Source organism: Onychostruthus taczanowskii, unplaced genomic scaffold (assembly GCF_017590055.1).
Source record: "Onychostruthus taczanowskii isolate IOZ18803 unplaced genomic scaffold, ASM1759005v1 scaffold162, whole genome shotgun sequence".
NCBI lineage: Eukaryota > Metazoa > Chordata > Aves > Passeriformes > Passeridae > Onychostruthus > Onychostruthus taczanowskii.
The window spans coordinates 719,988-744,726 of NW_024498818.1; the positions used below are offsets into that span (position 1 = coordinate 719,988).

Sequence of the window (24,739 nt, forward strand, 5' to 3'; positions counted from 1 at the left end):
TGCAGTTTTTTACAGGATAAAACATTAAACACTCCAGTCTATTGTGATCCCTGCATGGTCCATTTCAGGAACACCTCCTGGGCACTCCCAGCTTTGCTTGCTGTTTGCAGCAGCTCTGTCAGGCACATCCTCCACATCCCCCGGGAGCCTCAGAGCTGAAGGGGAAATCTGAAATGCTCCTGATGCAGAGGATGGAGAGACATTGCAAAGTTAGTGCACCTACACATGCCTCCAAAGAGAAATGCTGAATAAAAATCCACCTTGATGTGCTCTTGAAGGCAAAAGCCTTCTAATGCAGCCTCTGCCCATGATTTATAACAATGACTCATAATATTGCATTATACTTAATATGATGTAACGCTGATGCAAGATGCCATTTGTGGAATTTCAATGTCACAGGGAAAATGAGAGGAGAGAGCAGTCTGGTCATGTACTTTGCCATGCAGTCAGAATGAAATGCCTACAGCCAGAATGTGTAGAGCCTTTCAGTATCTACTTTGTTATTTTTTAGCAGGATAGATAACCTGGTGAATAACATTTCTGTTTCCTGGAGTATAAATATCTCTCAGACATACATTATTGTGTTACTTACAGTAATTTAATCAACTTCATATTTGAGAAGATAAATTTGCTAACAGACAATTCAGTCTTGCAATTATACCCCCTCACATGGAAGTTTGCAGGGCAAATAAGGATTATGCCTTTAAATTAATTGAAGCTTTATCTCCCTTTTCTGACCCAGCTGTTATGAATTCTCCTCCTGTTCTCACTGCACTGCTTGCTCCTTCCTGCAGTGAATCAGCACTTCAGGAAACACTAATTCAAAGAGGAAAGACACCCTAAACTCTGGTTCTGGAGGTCAGGAATTGCTGCTCTCCGCTAGGTTTGACAAATGAGGTAAGGCTCTGGAGCTGCTCGGGCCAGTTTGGTGGGCTGTTGGTGACCCCTGCTCAGAACTCTGCCCCTGCCCTTTCAGCAGCCCTAGGAACTTGTGCTACACAAGTGAGTCCTGCTGGGTTGTCCCCAGACAGACAGAGAAACAGAGCCAGAGCCCTGTCCTTCAGCTTGAGGAAAGCTGGCCCTGGCTGCGGGACCCACGGGCACCCCTGGCTGCATTTGTGGTGGGGAGCAGCTGGCAATGGCTTGTGTCCCCCACTCTGCTCCCAGGGCTGCTCCTCGCTGCATCCTGGGTGTGCCCTGGGGCTCTCTGGGCACTGCATGACCCGAGCTGTTCAACAAAGGAACAGGGATTTTCTCCACCTATGACCTTTGAAATCCTCCACATCTGACACCCTCAGTTGTCTCATTTCCAGCAAGAACTGAAAGATTGTGGAATTACAGAGTATCCTGAGCTGGAAGAGACCCTCGGGGATCACCCAGTCCAACCCCTGCCCCTGCATAGACACTCCCACCCTGGGCATCCCTGACAGTGCTGTCCCAAGGCTCTTGGAGCTCTGGCAGCCTTGGGGCTGTGCCCCTTCCCTGGATGACTGTACCCTTGCTCTGTCTTCAGGATGTTCAGAGGCTGCTGCTGGCACCCCAGGGAGCACAGAGAAATTGCCTGGGTAAAACAGGACTGTGAGAGGCTGGAAAGCCTTGAACTGAGGTCTCCACAAATCCTGGATCAGGCTTTCCCTGGTGGTTCTCTGTCAGTTCATACCCTGCAGTCCCTTCTGTGCCCAGTGCTCCCAGTAAGCCCAGCAGACCATTCTCACCTGCCAAGATGGAATGGATGATTTTACCAGTGGTGCTCAAGAAGACAATTCGATATTGATGGATCTGTGCTGTTCTAGAATGCATCCTGAACCACCTGCAGCAGGTGTCACCTTGAAGAAGGTGCTTGTCACAGGTGAGCACCAGGTGAGTGGGCACAGCACAGTTTCACATCGCAAGACCAAAGTAGAGAGGACTGACTTTTGAACACCATAGCAGTGCCTACAGGTGGTGGTAAGAAATCAATAAGAATTGATTTATTTTTGGAAGCCTGGTAGGTGCCAGTCTGTCTCCAAAGTGTATAAATATCATCAAAACCTAGCCATGGGCAAGTGAAACAAGACAAGAATTTGTAGCCCAGAGGAAAGCCACCATGAATAGATTGTGTGGAGGCTGATAAGATCCATATTGCTCCAAAATGGAGTTCCACCTCACAACAAGGCTGTCTTTGTTGTGGAAGAGTCAGGTTGTGAGAGTCCTGGCATGCCAAATATCTGTAATGGCCTCCCCTGCCAATTGTCTTTAACTACTGTGATCTTTCACACAGAGGCAAAGCCTGAAAGAAATCTCTCTAGCAAAAATACCATTTGTTCATTCTCTACAGGACAGTGGAGCAGCAAGCCCTCTCCTCGGTTCTGTTACTCTTTCTCTCCCCTGCAGATTTCAAGCAGAGATGTGTTCAAAGATGGGCAATTTTGCTCTGTGAGGATGCAGGAAGAAGCGCAGAGCTATCTCTAGATCAGAGCAGTTCCTGAGCCTGCTGGAGAAATGGCAGATGGCCAGAGATAGCACAAACCACTGCTCTCCCAGATTACAATGTGGAGAGCTGAACCTTCCAGGCACAAGCTTCCAGGACAGCAAATTGTGCACAGAAAGGTGAGAAACACGAGGAGCCTGGCAGGGAGGCTGGGGAGGCTCCTGGAGCCGGCCTTCCCACAGCCACCTCCAGCACCAATGGCCCTCCTCTGCCCAAGGTCCACACCTGGGGGATAACCGAGATAAAAAATTGCAACTTTTCTATTTGTCTGCATTTTTGAGCTTTGCTCTGGGGAAAAATTTCTGGCCAGTAGGCAGCCGAGTTTGCAGTCTGTTGTAGGCTGGTGTGTCATCTCCTAGGAATCTTTTACTGCCAGCACCCATCAAATACAAGCAGACCTTTCAAGGAACTAGCTTTGCCACAAAGGTGAAACTCTGCTATTTTTTGTTTCACTGGGTCTGTGCTTATACAGCAGAGCAGACTGTGGGTGTTGGTGCTTCACCAAGATTTTCAGGATGTGCCTTCATGCTACCAGATGCTAAGTAATAAACATCTCAGAACCATTCATTTTGCAAATATTAATGCTCAATCCTTGAGTTATTCTCGGAATTCAGGGTTCATTTTGCTGGTGTTGAAGTACAAGTTTTTGCACCACAGAGCTAGACACAGGTATTTGGGATACTACACGGAGTAAAACCCAGAATCTCATCTATAAAACTCCTACAGTAGCATTAAATTAGAGAAGGGTTTGTTTGGGGTGGAAATGGCTTTTCTTCAATACAATCTGCCTGGCTCCAGCATAACTGGAGATGTCTCAGAGCCTACAGGTAATTACCACAACAAAAATAGCATCCACAAATTAACTGCTGCTCCCAACTTCCTTCTCCCATTTGCCTCTAAGTCACACTCACATGATGCTGGAATCAGGACTATTGCATAGGAGGAGGTAAAAGGAGAGCTGAGGAAGCAAGGATTGACATCCTTGGGCAATGGGATCAGCAGAACTCCTGCAGAGAGAGCCCTGCTGGGCTGTGCCCAGGGTGTGGGGAGCCCACAGACAGCCCTGGCTGTTCCAGCTGCTGGAATTGGAGCCACAGCCCCACTGGGACTGCCTGGGAATGCCTGGCCCACAGGCAGCTGGGGAGCATAGCTCAGACCAGGCTGGGTCCTGTGCCTGGCCGAGCTGCCACTGGAGATCAGAAACACGGCCAAGGCAGCAAACCCTGGGTGTTCAGTGCCTGGGATCCCCAGGAAATTTGTGTGTGGGAGCTGCTGGAGTCCTGCCTTCCCCAGTGCTGCCTCTGCAGCAGCTGCTCTCAGTCCCAAAGGATGGGGTGGGTGGCAATGCTGCTGTGATGAACCCAAATCCGTGTCACAGTGTGACACAGTGTGACAAGGACTCAGCCTGGGGTCTTGCTGCTGAAGCCTTTCCCTCCTTGCAGGGGCGGCTCTCACACAAAGAGCAACGTTTGAACAACGGGGTTGAAAATGATCCCTTTTCAGCTGAGTGAGACGTTCATGTCTGAACCTGACAAGACTCCTGCTCACCCACACAGCAGCAGGCAGCTTTTTACCAGAAGTACCGTTTGACTTCCCAGATAAAACGCTTGTTTGATTTTTTTTCCCTTTCTTACAGCTGCAAAGAGTAACATTTAGACAAATGCTTGATGAGCAGACGGTCCAACAACCTGCAGAGGGGTCTACTTGTCTACTGTGAATGATGGCAGCATGGCAGCGCTGTGGTTCTGCTGAGCAGCACACCAAACCCATCCCAGCCCCAGGATGGACACGGGGACAGCAGGGCCACTCACCTTGCGCCCGGCCTCGTTGTTGTGCAGGTTCATGAGCGTCCTGGCGTTCTGCTTGATCTCCCGGGCGTCCACGAAGACCTTGGCGAAGCCGATGCCGTAGCGGATGTCGGCGGAGCAGCCGCCCCATTTCCAGCCCTCCTCCTTGTGGTACTGGCCCTGCTTCTCCTTGTCGCAGCCGCAGTCGCTGAGATTGCCCTGCGTGCAGGCCGCCGTGATGGCGTGGGCCACGCCGGCCGCGATGATGGCGTAGGTGAAGGCGGCCTCCCTGCTTCCTGCAAGGAAAACGGCTGTGAGCAGTGGGCAGGGCATGGCAAGGGGAACGGCAGGGCCTGCGGGCACACAGCACCGCCTGCTCCTGGAAATGCTGGAAAGACACTCCATGAACAGGGGAACGGCAGGGCCTGCGGGCACACAGCACCGCCTGCTCCTGGAAGTGCTGGAAAGCCGCTCCACGAACAGGCTCTGCTCCTCTGGGATTCACCTGCTGGATGCTCATCTCTAAAGCAATGGCCCTCCAGGAGGCAGGGGGAGATCAAGTGTTGTTCAGGCCTTTGGAATTTAGCTTTTATATGTTTCATATCCTGTACTGATCAATGTATAACCCTAAACTCCGTACAGAGTGTTAGTTAATTGTCTTCACATTTTGGTCAGACAAAAAATCCCTCTAGACCTGAAACTCAAGGATATCCTACAGCCTCAGGCTCTGAAAAGTATAAACAAAAGTGAATGGGGAGGAGGAAATTGGGGGGTAAATTACTTCATTACCTGCAGCTGTAATTGAAGAATTAACCCATGATATATAAATGCGCCAAATTTATAATTGTCTGAAAAACTCATGACCACCGTTCATCCTGGGTGCAGCCTCTGGGAGGCTTCTGGCTGCCCAAGATGTCCCTATTAAAGGCTTTTAATAAATACCCACTTTATTCTCTTAACCTTGCCTAGCCTCTGTTCTATGGGGTCACTCCAAGGCATCAAGGCAGCTTCATCTCTATATTTCCAGATGCTATTAGGAGTAGGCAAACTAAACTTAAAACAAAAGGATGGGGTGGCAAATGTTGGAGCTCAAAAATAAAGAAAGAAAGGAAAACAAAATAGGTGGGCTTGGGGGTTAAGTTGTTAAAGCATCCATATTCAACCTTTTAAAAACTCAGCTCGGAAGTAGGATTTTATTTTAAAATTTAATTCTACACTAAATAGTATTTTTACAGGATGACTGCTTCTGTTTGACTCGTGTTCTGAAAACATTTTAACTGGGACAATTTCTTCACAATGCAGGTGTCAAAAAGTTTTCAACTCTGACATCTGTGCTGACTCAATGAAATAAGTCTTGGGTTTAATTTCAAAATTTCTCATAAAATGAAAAAAAATCCTGACCTGTTGTAGGCACTGTGACCAGAGCAAGGTGAAGTAACAGCCTCACCAGAGGGCTTCGAGGCAGAGGTTGGGCCAATAATACTTTGTGCAACAAGGCCATAATGACAGGTTTCTGTTTCCTGAGGGGGGGTTCTCACTTTAAATCTAAGATTTCATTTCTCTTTTTGAAGTTTTGTTTCATCCTGCTGTGTGTATTTCCCACATGTGAACCCTACGGGATCTGTGAGGCTTTGGGGCCAGTTCAGCTGAGAGAGGGCCCTTCACAGCCTGAGGAGGTTTGCAGAGGTTGCCCGTGTGTGTCAAACAGCCCTTAAAAATTTTTGCATCTCCCAAACCGAGAACTTGTCCCGCTCTTATTTCTCCAATGACAAAATGCACCCTTGTTGAATAGGATCAGAATCAGGCTCTTAATTAGGGGAGTGCAGATGGGAAGATCTGCTTCCCTTCTCCAAGTGCTCATCAGCTGAGTCCTGGCAGACCTCAGCTGCTGGCAAGAGTTTGTTACCCATGAAACAAGCCCATTTCTGCTGCTCATTGCATTTCACAAAAAAATCATCACTTGGGAAAGAAACCTTACAACACTTCAGCCTTGGCTGCATCCCTTTCTTGTAATATGATCTGGATTTCTCTGCTTGTCTCTTTTAATGATAAATGTTCATTTCCTTGTACCGAGGAAGTAAAATGGAAAACAAGATGACATTATCACAATCTGTTAATAGTCAACCTCATGCCCTCTATTAGCAAAGACAGTATTCCTAATGCTGCAACATACTGCATTTATTAAAGAACTTAATAAATATTAAGGAACAGTCAATTATCTGACTTCTTCAAAGGATTCCTTGTTTCTCCTTACTTAAACACAAAAAAAAATCATAACATGATTTGTTTTGACCATGGAAATTGCAGATGAAGCTTTCTAGAACTCTTGGCTTTTTATAAAAATCTGAATGTAGAAGAGAAATACCAGGCTTTAGGTGTATTTGGAGTTGAGCTCCTCCTCCAGTTTACATTCATCAGCACCCTCACTACTGTAAGCACAACACTATGAAAAAGGCACTGGCAAACAGTGCACAGTAAGAAGTCCCACTTTATCTCTCAGAGGGCAGCACTGCATCACACCAGGTTTCTGCTCCACAAAGCAGCAAATGGGACATTGTCAAAGAAATATTTCTGAGTTGAATTTGCATGTGGTTCTTTTTTCCCTTTGATTTTCATCAGATTACTTTTGTTCAGCACAAGTTATTTTCAAGGTCTAGAACAAAAACCACTGGGAGATCACGTGAATCTGACATACTCAGCATTGTAGAGGCTGAGCACTACTTTTGCTTTTTAGAGGGGAGAAAAATGCAATGTAGAAAATACAAAATTAGTTAGTACAAGCAGAGTCAGAAGCCAGTGTCAAGCTTGATCATAAATTACATTACATAAATTATTTTATAAGTTTGTCTTATTTAGGAGAAAATCTTAGCAGCTTTTAAAACCTCAAATTTTGGAGATTACAAGGTAAACAAAGCAAGTGCTTAGAAGAATTGAACCAAGTAGGAAGTGCCTTGGCACTTGTGCAGTGGTGATAAAGTGATGTGGGTTTGTCACGTCTGCATCCAACTGTTCCTGTTTTTTCATAAATGATTGACTTTTTGAGTCTCATTACCCTGGCCTGGCTCACAGAAATGCCAGCATGGGAGGGAAGCTCAGGCCAGCCTGAGTGTCTTCTGTGACAGTGCCTGAGGTCCCAGGGGTTGGTGCCCAAACAGGGTAACCTCAGCATGGGGGTGCTTCTGCCACTTTTAAGTAGAAATTCTACTCCCCTACTTTGGAGTCCCGCAGAGTTGAAATTCCTGGAGGATCTGAGGGGGAAACGTGGCTTTGCCAAGGTATGGCCAGGCAGCTGCTCCTACAGATGTTAGGCAAGGGTGGAGAGTCACCTGTCACAGAATCACAGAATCCCAAATGGTTTGGGGTGGGATGAGACCTTAAAGCTCCTTTCATTCCAGCCCTGCCATGGGCAGGGGCATTTCCATCACTCCAGGGTGCTCCAAGCCCCGTCCAACCTGCTTTGGACGTGTACAAGAATTACAAGCCTTCCTTTCAGCTCCCAAATCACACATTCTTCTCCTTATCTCAGACAAACCATGGTAAACACTCCAGAGCTCAACTCCAACCACTGGAACCTCCAGAGAAGGATCTGGCAGCAGTCAGAGCTTGCTCTGGCCATTCACAGGACCTGATGGGTTCCAGCCATGGCTCTGCTCCCTCAGCCTCACCTGGGACTCTCCCCAGCCCCAGCCAGTGCCTCAGTGCTGTGGGACCACGGGGGCTTCTCTCCACATGTTGGACATAGACATCCTCCTGCTTTTCCTGTGCTTGTCTGAACTGCAGTGAGGTGTGCAGCACACTGCAGCTCCATTTGCTCTGACGGCAGAGAGCTTGGCATTGATGGCTCCCAAAATTTCTGCAGCTCCATCTGCTGATGCAGATCCTCTCCCAAAGCACTGGAGTCCTGTCTGCAGACCCTGCACTGGGCAAGGCACCTTCCCAGGCTCTCTGTAGCTGTGTCTGTGAGCTCTGCACAGCCAGTCACCACGCCGGGGTGCCAGGCATCTCAAGGGGAAGCACTGAGAGGGTCACAGGTGGCTGCAGACACAGGTGCTACCAGGGCAGCTTCTCCCCTAACACTGAGCACAGTTATACACACCCCATGCACGCCTCAGAGCCTTAATTCTGCAAACACTCACTGCATGCCTCTGAGTTTGGATATGAATGTTTGCTAGACTGGGTTTGGGCTGATCAGTCTGTCTACCAGCTGCACAGACTGGTCTGTATTCTGGTTTTAATTTAGCTAACTTCATTTGAGTAATTAAGTTTAATCTTTAAATTTCAAAACTTTGTAAAAACTTCATTCACACAGATTAGAAATGGAAACTTATTTTTTAAAAGAAGTGCAATACCTTGATGTTGTTTAGGAAACAAAGCCTGAGCCTGCAAAATGCAGAGCAGATTTACTTGCAGGAAGTCAGTAGGTGCTCAGCAGTTTGGGATCTAAGGGTGTTTCTAAACAGCCTGTCCCACCCTATCAGCCCCCTCATAAATTGACTAAGCTGTGAAATAAAAGAGAGACAAATTTCTGTTTATCTCACTGGAAAACATGGGTTGTATTTTCTGCTATTTAAAGCCAAAGGGTCAGAGAGGGAGTTATCTGCAGTGACATGAGTTGAAATATGATTGTGAAAATATAAAGATGGAAAACACAGCATATCTTGCCAATTATGTGCCACAGCAAACATTACTCCTCATCTCTCTATAGAGGCCATAACTCACAGGCTGGAAAAACGCAGAGCAGAGCCCATCCCCTGCCTGCTTTGGGCTTTGCCTCCTCCTTCTTTGGTAGACTACGAATGGTCTGGCAGGATTTTTTATTTTCATTTTTCTTTAACCTAGCATGAGTGATTAATAAGAATGGTAGCTTTAAAAAAATCATTGAAGTATCCTCTTCCTAATTTTTTCTTCCCCTTCTGTACAAAGTTGGGGGGGTTGGTGCCTTAAAATATTGTATTCAGTAGGAATTAAAAGGATGGTTCCCTATAAAACAGCACTGTGGCTTTACAAAGATTAGTTCAAATAAATAAAATATAGAGGGGCTTTAAGAGGCATTTCAAGACTCTGGGGGTTTAGGCCCTGCCTACTTTCATGAGCTGAAGTTCCTTTCATCAACACATGAAACTTTTGCAGAGGAAACACTCCAGCTAAAGTGATTATTTCTGAAAACACCCCCTTTAAATTTATAAAGTTTCTACTCAAGACATGTGCAGTGCAAAAGCCAGAGCCATTATTTTGGAGTTCAAATCAGCCTCCCCTTTTCAGAGGGCTCTGAACCCTCACAGCCCAGCCCTTTGGGGAGCCCTGCCCCTGCCACAGGAGATCTCCCACCTTCCCAGTCAGATGCAATCTCTCTGTCTCTCTGGAACAAGTACTCACAAGACACATCTGAAGGCAGGTATGAAAACCTTGTGATGGGAATTCCAACTGCAGTGACCTTGGGGCAATGTTTTATCTTGCAGTGACAGTCCCTGCTGAGAAAGATTGACTTTTTGGCATAAAGCAGCTTTGGATGATCAGGCCATATTTCAACCTAACCTCTGTTTTGCTTGAAAATAACTGTTCTCATGCAAGATACTCCCAGTAAAAACTGATTGTAGGGGCTGGAAACCTAGCACAGAAATTCAGACTCTGACCTCACCTGACTAGATAGCAAGACTCCAGTTAATTTTTTTTTTTTTTTCTGTGCTGTTTGGGGGCTTCCTAAAGCAGTGGTTGAGAAAACAGAGTACTTCTCAAACTTTCCTCTCAATATTGACCAAATCAAATAGTGCAGCAGCACTCAGAACTTTGTTTCCCACAGACCTGGGCAGGTGATCTTCCATGCAATACAAAAACAAGAAGGATTTTCCTGCCAGAGCTCCAGGAGCATTTGGACACCGCCCTCAGGGATGCACAGGGTGGGATTGTTGGGGTGTCTGTGCAGGGACAGGGCTGGACTCCATGATCCCCTCAGGGTCCCTTCCAGCTCAGGAGATTCTGGGATTCTGGGACTCCACCAGTAGCTGTTCACTTGGTCTGTTATTCTGGAATTTAAACAATCAGACTTTAAAACCTGGCACGAGAGGCTACAGCAGTGTTTAAAATCAAAATGCTCCCTGAAATGATTGAAGATTATATCTGTTCTTCAGCACACCTGCACTGGGATGTTTTCACAAGTGTTTGTCTATAACACAGTGACAATATGAAGATCTACTCATAACTTTCCTGTTGATTTTTGTGTTAAATCTACCCATCCAGAGAGGAAAATGTCCTAGATCTTCTTCTCTTTTCCATACCAGTAGGAGACCTGACGGCTCTGAACAGGTTAGTGAAGGCTTTGCCTCGTAGCACAGTTGCCATTTGTTTCAATAGGAAGGAGTGGGAATGTCCCTCTTCCCTTAGGTTGTTTGAAGCCATAGAAGAAAAGCTGATTTTAGTACCTGGAAAATGAATCACTGCTAAATTCAGTCCAGTGTAGAGCCAACAGTGCAGTGGATAAAGGGAAGCCAGCAGGCTCTCCTGGTTTAGTGTGTGCCTCAGGGCAGGCCAGGATGATCCTGGAGCCAAAGGCATCGGGCACAGCATGCAGAGCTGCTGGGCTGCCCTGCTGTGCTCATCAGCTTTGGGACCAGCCCAAAGAATCTATGGGGATTCTTCTTTGGATTTCAGCTTGCCTTATTTCCAAGAGTAATGTCAGGTGGGTGAAGTACAATGTGATTGTACTGAAGCATTTCCAGGGTAGAAGAGAGCAAATTGATGCATTTTAGTAAGGCCAGGATGAAGACCTGGCTGAAATGTTTTGCTGAAATGCTCCTTGCAGACCACCACTCACACCTCAGGACTCCCTCCATCCTCCTCCCCTCTGCTGGGTCCTCGCAGCCTCTGCAGGGCTTTTGTGCCTCTCTTCTCTCAGATCTGTCCTGAGGAGTCTCCGCGTGGCCGAGCCTCTGTGGAAGTGCAGTCAAACAGTTTGTACCACTTCACTTTCTTGTTTAACAGTGCCAGTGCTGCTCACTTGTGGCAAAGGGAGATGGGTTGTTTTTTTTCCCTATGATGCCAATGTGGTGGTGTCCTCCAGATCCCATGAACTGCAGTTGTGTCCCAAGGCAGTCCTTTGAGACACCAGCAGAGTCACTGCTGGCCACCTGCTCACGAGGTTGCACCCTGCAAAGCCGGCCCCGGAGGCACCTGATGGAAAGCCTTTGCCACAGCTCTCACTCTTCCTGTGATCCAGCAGAGCCCAGATTTGATTTTCAGACTCTATCAAAGGCATCTATGGCTGTTCAGATCCTTAGGCTTGAGCCACGTTTCACCTGAAGACAGACAGGCAGGAGGGTTTTGGCCTATCCTGCTTTAAAAACCTTGGTTTCCATTGTGGCCGTCCTCAGGAACGGAACTGCTGACCACCATGGCAAATATATTTGGTTTTAAGTGTGTCCATAATTGCAGCGTTGCATCATCTCCACTGTTATTTTAGAAATTCTCTCTGCCACTCTACATTATTAATAAGGTGTCTGTGGAATGGTCTAGAAGAATTGTCCTTGTGTCGATCTGGACTCCATCGCTCCCTCCGTGACCGGAGCAGAGCAATCCATGGCACTTTGGGACCTCTCTTCGTGCTCCTGGCACTGCTGTCACCAGCTGGCACGGGGTAACATCCACAGGGTGTCGGGAGGGGACAATCTCTCTTTGGAAGGGCAAAGCAGATAAAATGACCCAGGAAATGGAGAGTGAGTGCTGGGCTCTGGTTGGAGCTCACTGCCACCAGTGGGAAACTCAAGCCCACGAGCACAAATAGGCTCTAGGATGAAATCAAACGGTTGCTTACTGTACCTCTATAAATAAACTCTACAAATAAACTCCACAAATAAACTATCACTTCACTGGATGATAAATTGTATGTGAATTTTTAAAAATACACACATGCTACAGGTTAGAACAGGGAAATATTGTTTGATGCTTTCCTTCTAGAGAATTCCAAGTGTTTCAATAAGGTTAATATTCCTGTTGCCATTTTAAAGATAGGAAAAGAGAAACACAGAAGAGAGTGCCGTGATCCCTATGCTACACAACAGCAGGGCCAGAAGGGGAATCGCTCTGAACAGCAATAAGAGAATTTAAATAATTGCAGTACGTTTGCATAACATTCACAGAATAGATTAGCCAGCAAGAGTAAAAGCAAAGAAACCTGGAACTGAAGATGTGGCTTGGTGTGCCATCAAAGCTGTGGGCTGGGAAATAGATCACAAGACTCTCTGGTACCTAAGGGAGCTTATTTGTAAGGACTGACACACACAAACCCCATTTCCACAGGAGTTACTCGGGCGCATCCTCCCAGCCCTGCTGGCTGCACCCGCCCCGCAGGGCTGTCACAGCACTGTCACCTGGAGCCATCTTCTCATCGCAGAGCAGCCCAGCAGTGCCACTCCAGAGGCAGAGGAAGCCTCACAGAGACAGAGGGATGAGCTCAGTGGGGCTCACTGACTTTATTGCAAGTGGCAAGACAAAGGTGCCCTGCACTCTCCAGGCAGTAACTTCAGGGTGCCATTGCCTGAAAGGTACAGGCAGTTCTTAAATGACAGGGAAGGGACTGGTGTGCTCAGGGCTGTTGGAACAGTATTTTGGGGCACACCTTGTCAAAGGCTAATTAAAAAAGCAGCAAGGGTACATTATCCTTACCAAATGGTAACCTGGGTTTTTCTGGTGCTCTGTCACCTTGAAATGCTTCCCATAGGGCTTCACTGTCCTTCATGTCCCACATCTCACTTTCCTATTCAGGGTAAGGCCCTCAGGCCTGATCTCCTGTTTGTGGGTACCAAATTTGACTTATGGCTTTATGGCACGTAGGTTAAACCCTTTTTAACCAAAGCAAAATATTATTTCTCTGGATGGTAACCTGCAACACACCCTGGCAGAGATCCTTAGGAGGGAGCAAGAAATGCCTTTTCCCAATAGCCATAGAGTTTCTATACTTGCTGATAGGGAAGAAGCAGAAGAACAAGGAGACCACCTGAACAGGAACAGTTACATTAATATATTTTGTGGTGTTTGAGAGCCTGAGTAGTTTTATCCTTGAGACCACAGGAATGTCTGTGCAAAAAAATAATTCCCCTCTGTGATTTTTACCAAAGTTTACTTTAAAATTAACATATATAACCTGTTTAAATTTGAGGGGTTTGTTATTCTTTAAATTATTTTTATGGAGTTTTGTAATTTGGATGCCATTCAACTCTTGACTGTGTTCTGAAACCAAGGAAGAATTTGCCCTATCCATCTTAGGCTTGTAATGGATAGATAGAACATATTAAGAGTTATCACCTCAAAGACAGATCAAAGTCTACTTCCTTTGATATTGACTTTCTTTAAAAGGACCTAAATATAACCTGCTAGCTAAATAATTCAATTTTCAGAGGGAGGGAAGGAACTGAGAGCATGTTTACACAACAGACCACAACAACTCTGCAATTTTCTAATTTCTGGGAGAAGAAAACTCCTCACATTTTCTGTTTAAGGAAATGCTACTCTTGGACTAGAAGAGGCCAAACCTGCCAGCCATCCAAATGGACTCTTCACTGACAGAAGTGGCAAACACTTGCCTGCATCGCTGACAGGAAGGGCTCAGCTCAAGGAACAGAAACAATGAGCTAATCTGAATAAATGCTCCATTTTCAGATGTTTCCCAGTGTTGTGCAGAGGTCTTTTACCTCGTCTACTTGAGCCACTCTGATTATCAAAGGTTTTGAAAGGCAGCGTTTCCAATCTGAGCCGAGTTCTTCTCTTCCTGCTCTTTCCTTACCTACCTAGGTTCTGGAGAACACCTACCAGTGTGCACTGCTGTGATAAAACACACACTCAGTGTTCTCAGGGGCTCCAGAGCAAAGGGACAAGGCTGCACCTCTGTGTTTCATGGGAGTGCCAGGAATGAGGGCCTGGGACAGACCCTGCCATGGGATTGAGCAGTGCCTGGGGCCAGCCCATCCGCAGGGCTCCCCCACAGCTGCTCAGGGCTTCCCTGGCCCCTATTCTCTGTGCTGCCTGCTCTCCTCATGAAACATCCACGCTTTCTACCATGCTAAGCATTGCTTGATGGGCTTCCTGGGTTTTTGCAACTTCATTTTACATGGGGAAGAGACTGGAAACCACAGATCCTCCTGGACGTGGAATGCAGTGCTGTGAGTGATTAGCTTTCAGTGGTGGCTCTAAAAAAGACTAGCCTGTACTTGGAAAACACATTCCTTGGTCTTTGCATTTTACGTGGAATCAAAGAAACGTTGGGTAAATTTCACTACAGTGTTTTGCAGATGGGGGCGTGAGAGTTTTAATCTCAGCCCTATTTCTTCAGGTATTCACGTTAGTTATTATTAATGCTGCTTTAGTTCAGAATTTGCATATATTTTGTACTGCTGCAATAACTGAAGACATGGAAAATGGAAGTGGGATCTTCTGTCAGTGGATTGGACCAGCGTTTGTGAATGCCCTGACATCTCAAAGCAGAACACACCCACTCTTCCTCGTGCCACAGAGGCACAGCTGCTGTGGAAGAATTTTACGTGCTGGGAATTTCTCACAGCGAGCCTTATGGCTGTGCCTGGGTCCCACCAGGCACAAACATCAGGCCAGCATCCCTGGGGGTGCCTGCATCCCAGAAGTGCAGTTCCAGCTCTGCTCAGCATTCTGGCTCTCACTGCTGCCTTCAAAAAGAGCCAGCCCCCTTTTTTCCCATCCCTAAGTACATTAATCAGGTCCTGTGCACACAATCGGGAAGCTTTTTGGAGAGGATTTCAGAGAGCAGGGCTGTGAAATAATGCGGTGGGAGCTGGCACACAGGGAGGTGAAGCACGGGCAGGTGCCCTGCCGGGGGGCAGCAGCAGCGCAGCGCCCAGGTGCACACACTCGCAGTGCCCGTCCTGCCCGGCTGGCACGGGCTGGGAGCCGCGCGTCCCCAAGCTCGGCAGCCGTGCCTGCGCCGCCCCCGGTGCCCCCCGTGCCCTCGGGCGGGCCGGCAGCAGAGCCGAGAGCACGTACCCACTTTGAGCTCCTTGCCGAAGACCGTCCGCTCGCCCAGGGCCGAGCAGTTCCAGCGCCCGTTGCGGAACTGGAACTGGCACTCGTTGATGCCCATCTGGGACCCTTCCCCGATGACAATGATCGCGTCGGGCCTGCTCTGGCAGATCGCCCGCTGCCGGGGGGCGAGCCCCGGGATCTTGTTACAGATGATGCTGGCTCCGAGGGCCACCACAGAGGAGAAACCCCTGCAACGACAAGACACCGGCGGCGGCTGAGGGCAGGCTGGTCCCGGAGGCAGAGCAGCACCCGCCGCCTCCCCGTGCTGCGGCTCCGGTGCGGGCAGGTGCCCCGGAGAGCGCCCGCCTTTCCCGGGCCGCTGCCCTCTCCCCGTCCCTCTCTCCAAGCCGAGGCAGAGATAGGCAGCGCGTGGGCTCCTGCTAAAACAGGACCAAACTTCCCCCTTCAAGAATTAAAGCGCATGCAGCGGCATTGTCTGCCCGGGTCGCGCACAGGCGGAGGGCTGGGAGGGTTTTCCCAAACCTGCCGAGCAGTCAGAGGAGAGAGGGAGAGAGGGAAGGAAGGGAGGGAGACAACCCACGCTCCCTGCCCCGGGGCCGCGCCGCCTCCTCCCGCACCCAGCGCACCTGGCCGGGGATGCTGCGGGTCCGGAACGCCGCCGCCCTCCCTGCGCCCCTCCCGGGGCGGGCGACGTTGTCTGCCCGGGCGGCAGCGGCCGAGGGATGTCCCTGCGGGAGGCGCGGGCAGGTACCGGCCAGGGAGCGGCCGGGGCACCCCGCACCGGGCCGCCGGCCGGGCTGGGGAAGGGCCGGCTGCCCGGGGATCGCCCCGGTGTCCCCGGCAGGGACCGCCGCCCAGCCCCTCGCAGCTCCGCACATCGCCGGGGCCGCCGCCTTGCCCCGCTGGAGGGTCGCTCCGAGGTGCGCTTTACCTGTCTTTTGAGAAATAATCGTGATCTCCACCATAATCTTTTTTTTTTTTTTTGGTTGGGTGTTTTGGTTTTTTTTTTTTTTTTTTTTTTTTTTGTTTTTTTTTTTTTTTTTTGGTTTTTTTTTTTGAGACTTCTCGAGTTAAATAGTAACAGGTCTGGGCAGGTTGGGCTGAGCGCGAAAGAGAGCGCGATTGTTATAAAGGAAAGGGGAAAAAAAAGTTACTTACCCAATCTTGATATACACAATCCCCAGGCTCAGGAAGATGTGGAAGATCCAGCGCCTTGTTTTCCTGTTCATATTCCTTGCTTGCCGTGGCTCAGACCAACACGCGAAACGATGCCCGGCGCTCTGGGCGCCGGGGCCGCTCCGTCCCTGGCGGTCACGGCCGCCCGGCCGAGCGGGGCAGCCCCCACCGCGCCCCGCAGCGCCCGCGGCTCCGCGCCGAGCCCCCGCCGCCTCTCAGCATGGCCCCGCCGGGGCTGCGCTCCCCCGCGCTGCCGGCCCCGCTCCGGCCGCGGGTGCTGTCCGGGAGCGTGGGGCTGGACGGGCTGCGGGGTCCTGCGAGCGCCAGCCGCGTCCCCACCTTCGCTGTGAATTGGCTCTGTCTCTTCTTCACAAACCCCCCCCCCCCCTTTTTTTTTCTCTCTCTCTTTCTCTCTTTTTCAGCTACTTGGGCGTGTTCTCCAGAGGAGGGAGTTGTCCAGCCGGGGGGGCAAAGCGAGGCGGGAAGGTGGGCAGGAGGGGAACAGGAGCGGCAGACGGATCACCTGCCTGCGGGCAGGCTCAGCGCGATCCTCCTCCTGCGGGCACGGCCCGGGGGAACGCGGCGGGGGCTCCGGGGGGTGTCACCGGGGGACGCCCCCGGGGCTGGCCCCGGCCCGCCGGGCGGCATTGGGGGCCCGCACCCCGCGCTGCTCCGCGCCGGCAGCGGGGCCGCAGCTTTGACTCTGCGCTCGCCGCCCGCTCGCCGAGGCTGCCGAGCACCTGGGGCCGGTTTTATGCGTTTGTCCCGACGCTCCTCCCCCCGGTCTGCCTCCCGCGTGTCGCGGGCTGTCCCGCAGCCTCCCGGTCCCCGCGCCGAGGTGAGCCACGGGCGGCCGCAGCATCCCCGGAGCGCCGCCCTGCCCGCGCCGGGGGGCGAGGCGAGACCGGCAGGTGCGGGGGTGGGGGAGGGGGGCGAGAGGGAGCCCCGTGTGCCCGCAGTGACCTCCCCGCCGGTTTTGTGGCCGATCCTTCCAGTGACAGGGCAGGGCTCGGTCCGCGTGACATTGGGCGCACGTCCGTGTCCGCGGTCCGAGCCCACTCTGGGGGCGGCCCGGGGGCTGCGGCCGCCCGGGAGCTCCGGGAGCCGCGCGGCTGCCGCGGGCGGGGGCGCCGGCCCGGCCGGGAAGAGGATCCCGGCTCCTCGTTGCGGGAATTTACACGGATATAGTGACTATTTTATTATCCACTTAAAATATTTCAAACAGGGAGGTTACCTAAATGATAACAGGGGTGTGGTGCGGGAATTGTTCTGCTGATAATGTTTTTCTGATGACAGAAACACGATGACAGGATCCCTCAGCGTCCCTCAGAGGAGCCGGGCCAGAGCCCCCCGAGAAGCCGGGCTGGAGCCCCTCTGGCGGGGCAGCGGCCGCGGCCGCACGGACCCCCTGCTCTCCCGAACCGCCCCAGGGCGGTCCAAGCGGGGCGCAGCCGGTCCTGGGGGGTGGGCCAGGTCCGTCCCTGCCGACTTCCCGGGGCAGGGAAGGGGTGTCCCAGTCCAGCTCTCCATCGCCCCGCGTTCCCTGTTACGGAGGATGATTCCCATCACCCTGGCGCCCCACAGCCTCTCCGTGCAGCCAGGCCGTGCTTCCCACTGCGCCCGGAGCCAGCGGACGGCCCGGCCTCGGCGCGGGACGGAGCACGGAGCGAAATGCGGGGGTGCGGGTGGTGGGAGTGCAGGACTGCGGGATGCGGGGTGCAGGGTTCGGGGAGTGCAGGGTTCGGGAGGTGCAGGGTTTGGGGCGCAGGATTTCGGTTTGGGGCTCGGGTTCGGGGTTCGGTTCGGTTCGGGTTCGGGGTTCGGGTCCGGGGGAGCCCCGAGCCCCGCGGGCAGCGCCCGCCGCAACCTCTTTGTCAGAGCGGCACCTGGCGGGCACGGCCGGAACTGCAGGCGCGGACAGCGCAGCGGGGAGAGAGGGAAGGGGGAGAGGGAAAAGGGGGAGAGGGAAAAGGAGGAGAGAGAAAAGTGGGAGAGGGAAAAGCGGGCAGCAGCAGGCAGCCCTCAGCACCTGCAGGGCATTTGGGGCGGTGGGAGCAGCTGCCCCGAGGCTTTTCCAGCCTCCAATGTAATAAAGGCTCCCAGCTCCGGAGCACACCCAGCACCAGGGACAAGGGGATGGGCCGGAGCCCACAGGTGTGAGTAGAGGGCAGCAGGTATTGATGAGAACAAATTCAAGGCTTGAAGCAGGTGCTCTTTGGGTGGGGAAAAACCCCCAGCAGAGGGAAGTGCCATTACGAGGCAGCAGAAAGGCTGTGCTCCGCTCCCTCCGTCACCAGCAGGGAACACGCTGTTGGTGCTGACAGAGCCGTGCTGCACTCCAGTGCCACGAGCAGGGGACAACAGGACAGGTGTGCCACAGCCAGAGGTTTGGGAATGTGGGAGAGCTGCCCTGCCCACGCACTGCAGCTTCTCCAGCAAACACATCCACAGTTTTTTACGTTTCATTTTTCTGATTTTTTTTTTCTTTATTTCTGATGTGGAAGCTAGTGATAGTATAATTCAACCTCAGCTGTTTAACACAGCACACTGGTATGGGACAGGTCAAGGATGAGCAAACTGTTTTCTTGGGGTTCAGAAAAAGTGGAGAATGGTAAACTTCCCCAAGAAAATAACTTACTGGACTAATCAATGACTTTCTCTTCCTCTGTTCATTCCTAAAAAAGTCATGACCTAGATGCATTTGAAGAATACATAAAATAACATTCCTGTGCAGATTACAGGAGGTAGTTTGGCTTGTTTGGCAAAGTTTCTCGGGCTTTTTAATAATTCTTAAAATGCTGTAGACCTTAAATCATCCTTTCAACCACAATGTCTTTAGAGTGGTCTGTAGTAACTAATCCTTACCTACCATTACAGGGTCTGCATATCCAGCTTCCTTTTTTGTACTGTGTCTTCATATTTATTACTTCTAATAAATAGATTCTAATATCTGCATAATAAAATCAATACGAGGCATTGTGATAACTGATTCCACTTCTCTTTAGAGTAATAAGTTACAGGCAAGTTGGTAAATTAACACAAAACTTAGAATAACAATTAGAGATTAATGACAGAACAGTAGGAATCAGGAAATTGCCTGTGGCAAGAGAAATTAACTCAAAACCATGCTCTTAAAAGGATTTAAGAGAAATCCCAGAGCTCATGGCAGGAGGAGGTTTGGCTCTGCTGCTCCTCCCAGTGCCTAAAGGGGAAGGATGGAGGAGGCCTTTCCACAAGGGTTGGGGGTGACAGGGCAGGGGGGAATCGCATTAAGCTGAAGGAGGCCAGGTTTAGATGGGATTTTGGAAGGAAATTCTTCCCTGGGTGGGTGGGCAGGTCCTGGCACAGGGTGCCCAGAGCAGCTGTGGCTGCCCCTGGGTCCCTGGCAGGGTCCCAGGCCAGGCTGGACAGGGCTTGGAGCAGCCTGGGACAGTGGGAGGTGTCCCTGCCCATGGCCAGGGTGGGAACATGATCATTAAGGTCCCTTCCCACCCAAACCATTCCATGATTCCCTGGTGCCTGGCAGTTTCTGATCATGACCAGAGCCATGAAGCTCTCCTGCCTCTCCTGAGATGCTCAGTGCTGTGAGAAACACACCCCAAGCAGAGCAAATAGTTTTATTCCAGATACAATCTCTCTGCTCTCACCTTTTACTACACACGTCTTTATTTAGCAGCAGCAACGTTCTTCTGAACAAAGCCTGGGCCCAAGCTGCACCCTGGAGCCATCCATCACTGGTTGCCACAATGGTGTTTCTATTGTTAATTGTTTGTCAGGGCAGCTTTTTGGGGTTGGACAGTGCACTGATTTAGTAGGGCCACTAATCAGCTCTGAAAATGTATTCTCAAAATAAATTTGATTAAAAAAAAAAAAAAAAAAAACAAAAAAAAAACCCCTTGAAAAGTCTATTCTATTGGTCTGGATACAATCCCTTGGGACTGCTGAGCTCCCTCAAGAAGCCACAGCTGGGTCCAGGAGCTGCAGAGGCTCAGTGCTGCTCTGCTCCCATGGAGCTGGCTGAGGAGATCTGCACAGCACACACTGCTCTGTACGTGCTTCTGGTCAGGACTATTAATGACCCATTTTTCATAAGCATAAAGGAATACAAGAAACATGCCCATCTAAAATGAAAAAGAAAGGTTGCCTGTCTTTTTTGTTTATTTTTTTCTTTTAAGATGGCCTCTGATAACAGGAATTCGCAAGGGAAAATGTGGTTAAAAGCCCATTTTGTAACTAGATCCTAGATGCACATACCATCAATACTCCAACTCTGGCTCCCTTTTATCAGGCTAATCATAGCTGCACTGTTTTGTTGTCAAAACATCTCCTGTAGAAGTCAGACCAGAGAGTCCTTTCAGTAGCAAAAATGTGATGTTAATATACCAACCCTCCCTGTATTAAGAATCTCCTGCCTCCTAAAAGCATGTGGGGAAAAAAAAAAACAAGATACAACAAATAAATAAAGAACATTAACAAAGCCAGGTAGTTCCCTGGGCTCCTCCTGGCCCTGAGAGGGCAGCTGTGACCCCCACCCCACCCCGGGGAACTGGGGGTGGACCCCCGAGCCAAGCACAGGGACCCCCCCACGGTTACTGCAGCCGGGAAGCAGGAGGAGTTGGGGCAAGCACAGGTACCTGTCACCTAATTACCTGCAGCTTCCTCTAATTAGCAACTGATGTGCTCAGAGGTCTGTGGGGGCCTGATGGGGAGGGGGATGGATGATCAGAAGCCAGTAGAAGATTTGGGATGAGGAAAGAGGCGCTCTGATTGGAGCATTTAGGGTTTACTGGCTGTTCAGTGCTGTGGGAGATGCAGCTGGTTTGTGCTGCAGGGCTGTCCAGCACCAGGCAGGTTCTCCTCGGCCACAGCTTCCAACACATCTTGTGGCTTTTGGAGTTGGACACGGCCTCAGAAGCTCCTGGGAAGAACATAGTCTGTGAGTCCAGGGTTTTGCTGGGTTTGAGTTTGCTCTGACTTTTTAATCCAAGTACAAATAAAGGATACTTTACATCCAAACCAAAGTAATGAAACAGCTTGTGAAACTGCTGCAAGCCTGAGCTGCTGAGCTCCATCCAGCCTGGTTTCTCAGGTAGGATCACAGGGTTCTGTCTGACAGCTGAGGATGTCTATATGAAGCCATAACCATCAATTCTAAAAACCAGTGTCAAAAACCACAGGAGAACCTGGAGGTTGTTCCTGTGCTGTTCTGCCAACCCCCCTGTCTGTCCCTGTGCTGCCTCGGGAGCAGCTGTGGCTGCACTCAGTGGTCTCCCTGGCTCCTGTGGCACATCCAGGCTCACCCTGGGCTGGTGCTGGGGCTTGATCCCAAACTGGGATTGGGATTGGGATTGGGACCAACCCTACTGCCCTGCAAACTGTGTCCCCCTCCCGTGGTACCACTTGGAGTGCCTGGAGTTTGGACCCTGCCGTGCTGCACACACCAGGGAAGGAGCTAATCATTAATACATGTGAAGAAAATTCTCTCTCCAACAGCAATACTCAACATCAGTAGGAGAACTGGAGAAATAAAATTCTTCTTGCCACTCATTTGGTCTGCACTGTCTGCTCCCTCAAGCAAGGTGCAAGTGTCACCAGGTGCCCACTGCACGTCACTCAACGACCTCCAGATCTACAGGGGCTCATTTCTTTCTTTTTGTTTACCCTTTGTTCCCTGACAGGTATAAACACAGCTATTTGTTCACAAGGATGCTGCTCATCTAGACTTTTTAAAAATTATTCATTTCCTGCACAGCTGCTTTGGGAGACTTTCCTGATTCCACCCCATAATGTGTTATATGTTGCAAACACACTGGGGAATATCTGGTATTTGGAAAAAAATAATATTCCTTCATTATCACAACATGCACTTAGACAAACTCTATTTTTGCGCTTTTTTTTTTTTTTTTTTTTTTTTTTTTTTTTTTTTTTTTAAGACATGACATTTCCTTTACACGTTTATTAATGGACACAAGGGTGAAAAGATGAACTGTCAAAGCAGACTATTCATTGCCAAAGAAAGGTTTAAAACACTGTGGATCTGATCCAGAAAACATGACACAGTCTTCCAGGCAGTGTAAGAAGCAGAGAGCTGTGGATGCTGTTAAAAGAAGGTTCCAAAGCCATGAGGGTCTCCCCAAGGCTACAGGGAGGTGGAGCAGCAAGAGCACGTGTGGAAGGAAGGGAGCTGGGCTGCAAAACTGCATGTGGGTGGGCATCCGTGCTGCCTGTGGCCAGCTGGGCTTGGCCCTGAACTCCTGCGGGAGCTTTTGGTGACAAAACCTGCTGGGAAGCAGGCACTGGCCACGGGAAAAGCTGGGCTCTGGCAGCTGCTCCAGCATGGGGGCAAGGGGAGGAGGCAGAGCTGAGCTGGGCACTGGGCACTGCAGGAGAACTGGGCACTGGGCACTGCAGAGCTGGGCACTGGGCACTGCAGGAGAACTGGGCACTGGGCACTGCAGAGCTGGGCACTGGGCACTGCAGGAGAACTGGGCACTGGGCACTGCAGAGCTGGGCACTGGGCACTGCAGGAGCACTGGGCACTGCAGGAGCACTGACACTGCTGAGCTGGGCACCGGGCACTGCAGCACCCTGAGCTGCTCCTGCCTGGTCAGGCTGGCCGGGTGACGTGCCCAGCACGTGTGGCTGGGTGGGGACCAGCCTGGACAACAAGGGTGGTGTCCATTCCCTGGCTGTGGCAGGGAGGAGTCCCCCGGCCCTGTGTGGAAGGGGTAACAAATAGCATGAGGAAATCATGTGGAGAGGAGGGGAAGCAAACTCATGTTCAGGGCAGGAAGGAGAGAAAGGGTGGAGAAAGTGGAATGATGGGGAGGAGGGCACAGAAAGACACAGGTCCACTTTGTGTGGTGACAAAGTCTGACCTTGGGCTAAAGCATATTTACAAATCTGACAATCAGAAGAAGACATTTTGAGATTGTGACTAGATTAATATCTCTATATAACTATAGTTAAAATGACAGAACTCAAACCCTGTCTGTTTCCAAAACAAAACTTCCCTTTTACATCTATTCAAAGACTTGAGATGCACTTTACAAGGCTGATGTCAAATGTCAATAGAAATGCACGAGGCCATGGTGATATCATGGTGTGAGAGAGAGTCACGAGCAAAGCACGTAAACTTTATGAAATATTGTCATTTTTTTTCCCTTCCGTTTTGGCCATTGCCTAAACTGGAACCATAAAATTCATCTTAAAATAGCACTGCTGGTCAAAAAAAAAAAAAAAAAAAAAAAAAAAGGGGAAAAGTACTGAACTAGATTTTGTTTTCCAGCCAAGTTTGTCCAAACAGTTTGCTAATAGGAGAGCTTTGGGGCAATTCTGTGAACCCTACAAAAGTGGTTTGTAGTGGTTTTGCAGCTCTCAGGGCTTTTATTAATAATCTTCCATCTCCTTGCAAAGCTGGGAACATTTCCCTATCTACCTGTGCAGAGATAAAATTTATGTCCAGATGAAGGGCAAAATAGTCTTGCATTTAACATTTAGTTTTAAAGGATGCAAACAGCATTAACCAATTTCTAAAAAAATTGGGAAAGCCTTGGCTGGGCTGATTCCTGGTTTTGCAGAGGTTGCTGTGCAGACACTTCCCACATCTGGTGCCACGGGCCTGGTGTGCTCAGCCAGGCAGTCACACATCTGCAAACAGTGCCTGTGGGGTGAACACTTCCGAGGTTTGGAGCAGCAGTGGGCTCTGGGATGGAGCAGGGTGTGGTAGGACAAGAGGGAAATCAAGGGCCTTTCAATGCTTTTGAGTCATCTTAAAGAAAGGAGATGCTAAAGTATGTTAGTGAAGGGGAAACTGCAGAATTCAAGGTTAAATGAGAACAGCTAAACATAATTAGAATTAAAAGGGATGAAGGAAGGATGAAAGACAGTGAGATGTCAGGGAGATGCTTTTGGAAGGGAGAACAGAGAAGTGTCCTCCCAGAAACATGAGGAAAACCAGTCAAGTCAAATTTCCTGGGCGAACATGGGAGCCAGGAGAGAGCCACAAGTGAGAAATTGCATCAGATGGAGTTGCAGATGCATTTCTTCAGATTCAGCTGGATCTTACAGCTGCATAGTTGGAAAGAGAATAGTAGAGAGGTAGAGAGTGGTTTTTGTTTTTTTTTTTTTGTGTGTGTTTTTTGTTTGTTTGGTTTTTGTTTCTTTAGTTTTTTTTTTTTTTTGGTTTTTTTTTTTTTATTTTTTTTTTTTTTTTGGCTTTTTTTTTTGTTGTTTGGCTTTTTTTTTTTTTTTTTTTTTTTTTTTAATTTTCTGCTGTGTTAAAAGCTCCAGGGGAATAAAA

At 49.8% G+C, this 24,739-nt stretch overlaps 1 protein-coding gene across 1 annotated transcript in view; it reads right to left on the reverse strand.

Annotated features, from left to right (window-relative positions):
• Nucleotides 1-16,554, reverse strand: part of WNT7A (Wnt family member 7A) — a 32,434-nt gene extending 15,880 nt beyond the window's left edge. Inside the window, exons 1-3 of the mRNA XM_041399508.1 lie at nucleotides 16,420-16,554; nucleotides 15,262-15,488; nucleotides 4,282-4,553 (exon numbers count right to left, since the gene is read on the reverse strand). Of these exons, the coding sequence (XP_041255442.1) occupies nucleotides 4,282-4,553; nucleotides 15,262-15,488; nucleotides 16,420-16,490 (570 nt within the window). The 5' untranslated portion in view covers nucleotides 16,491-16,554. The remainder of the gene's footprint in view (nucleotides 1-4,281; nucleotides 4,554-15,261; nucleotides 15,489-16,419) is intronic.
• Nucleotides 16,555-24,739: the final 8,185 nt, after the last annotated feature.